Consider the following 1,841-nt stretch of genomic DNA (forward strand, 5'->3'; position numbering starts at 1 on the left):
GGGCAGAAAAAAGAAAGAAAAAAGTGGATTTGGAATGACAGGACGATGAGTAAATGATGACCAACTTGTACACTACCAGTCAAAAGTTTGGAATAATTCAATATTTTATGTTTTTGAAATAAATCTCTTACGCTCACTGTTTATTTGATCAAAAATACCGTAAAAAGAGTAATATTGTGAAATATTATTACAATATAAAAACGGTTTTCTTAGTAATTGTTTAATAATTTTAAGTTTAAAAAGTAATTTATTCTTGTGATGCCAAAGCTGAATTTTCAGCATCATTACTCCAGTCTTCAGTGTAACATGATCCTTCAGAAATCATTCTAATATGCTGATTTTGTGCTCAATTATTTTTGGTTCTCAATTATAAAAATGGTTCTTATTATCAATGTTGGAAAAATGTTTTGCTGCTTAATATTTTTGTGGAAACCTTTTTTTGTAGGATTCTTTAATGAATAGAAAGTTTGTAAGAACAGCATTTAATTGAAATAATGGGCAAACAAATGAGTATATTAGAATTTCTGAAGGATTATGTGACACCGAAAACTGAAGTAATGACTGCTGAAATTTCAGCTTTGCCATCACAGGAATAAATTACATTTTTAAAATGAATTCAAATAGCCTCAATGAGCATAAGCGACTTCTTTTAAAAACATTAAAACACCTAATTAGTTTAAACTTTTGACTGATAGTGTAATTTTTGGGTGAACTGTCCCTTTAAACTGATTTGCATTTAGAGGGAAATGACACAAGTCCCTGGCATTGTTACAAAAGAGAGCCTTTTTTCCATTTTTCTCATCTTTGCTTTCTTTAAGTAAAAATATGAATTCCCCACAAGATGTACTTATAAAGCATACTTCTACATCATTTGCCTTGAACTCTGCATTGTGACAGTATGGATTAGATTAGAGCACAGAGCAAGCAACCTGACACATATCAAAATAACACTGCTCTTCTTTGAAAATATAATAACGGTTTTTCTTACATGTTTTCCTTTTAAATATAGCCATTGTCAACAGTCCACAACAACAACGAAAAATATTGAGCTTTCAATAAAACGGTATAGCACAGGTGAGGGTTTTCACCTTTCGTGAAAAGTATGGATCAAAACAGAAGACATATTTGAATGTCAGTAACGTTGATCAAAATTATGGCGCGTTTGAAAAGGCTCATTGCACTTAATATATGGCAAACATGACAGAATCTTTAACGTAAGCCAGGTTTAGTCCTTTTGTAAAATCCATGTAAAAAAAAGTTAGTCCATGGTCCCGCTGATCTGTGTTAGTTCTATATTCAGACAGCGTTATATCCCGATCCCTTTGACAAGAGAGGCCTCCAGAGTGATATTGAATTCCTGCAGAGTCTGTAGCACTCGAATCAGAGAGTTCACCAGAGAATGGTCCTTTAAGAGTGCCATGTCCTCGTACATCTGTGCTGTGATTGGACACTCGGCAAGAAGCGCAATCCAGTGGTGCAGCAGGTGATCTCTGCAAGCAGAAAGACAAGATGTGTGTCAACATATGTGAACTAGAGCCCAACCGATATGGGTTTTTTGGGGGCCGATGCCGATACCGATATTAGGGAGTAAAAAAAGACCGATACCGATATTTCGGCCGATATTCTTTATGTATAGGCTATATTATAGTACAATATAGTCAAAAGTTTGGACACACTTCCCATTTGTGTGTCCAAACTTTTGACTGGTACTGTATATAGAATACAGTAAATAGCCTACATCAGAGGTTCTCAAACCTCTCCATGAAGTACCCCTAGCACTGCACATTTTGTATGTCTCCCTATATCTGACACACCCACTTCAGGTCTTGCAGTCTCCACTA

General features: G+C 35.0%; 1 protein-coding gene across 4 annotated transcripts in view; it reads right to left on the bottom strand.

Moving 5' to 3' along the window:
* Nucleotides 1–669: 669 nt before the first annotated feature.
* The window catches only part of LOC107694459 (DENN domain-containing protein 5A-like), a 59,785-nt gene continuing 58,613 nt past the window's right edge, over nucleotides 670–1,841 (bottom strand). For all 4 annotated transcript variants that reach the window (XM_016494154.1, XM_016494151.1, XM_016494152.1 and 1 more), the window contains one exon: nucleotides 670–1,490. In XM_016494154.1, coding sequence (XP_016349640.1) covers nucleotides 1,307–1,490 — 184 coding nt within the window. In that variant the 3' untranslated portion in view covers nucleotides 670–1,306. The remainder of the gene's footprint in view (nucleotides 1,491–1,841) is intronic.

Source organism: Sinocyclocheilus anshuiensis, unplaced genomic scaffold, assembly GCF_001515605.1.
Source record: "Sinocyclocheilus anshuiensis isolate Anshui unplaced genomic scaffold, SAMN03320099.WGS_v1.1 scaffold3099, whole genome shotgun sequence".
Classification (NCBI taxonomy): domain Eukaryota; kingdom Metazoa; phylum Chordata; class Actinopteri; order Cypriniformes; family Cyprinidae; genus Sinocyclocheilus; species Sinocyclocheilus anshuiensis.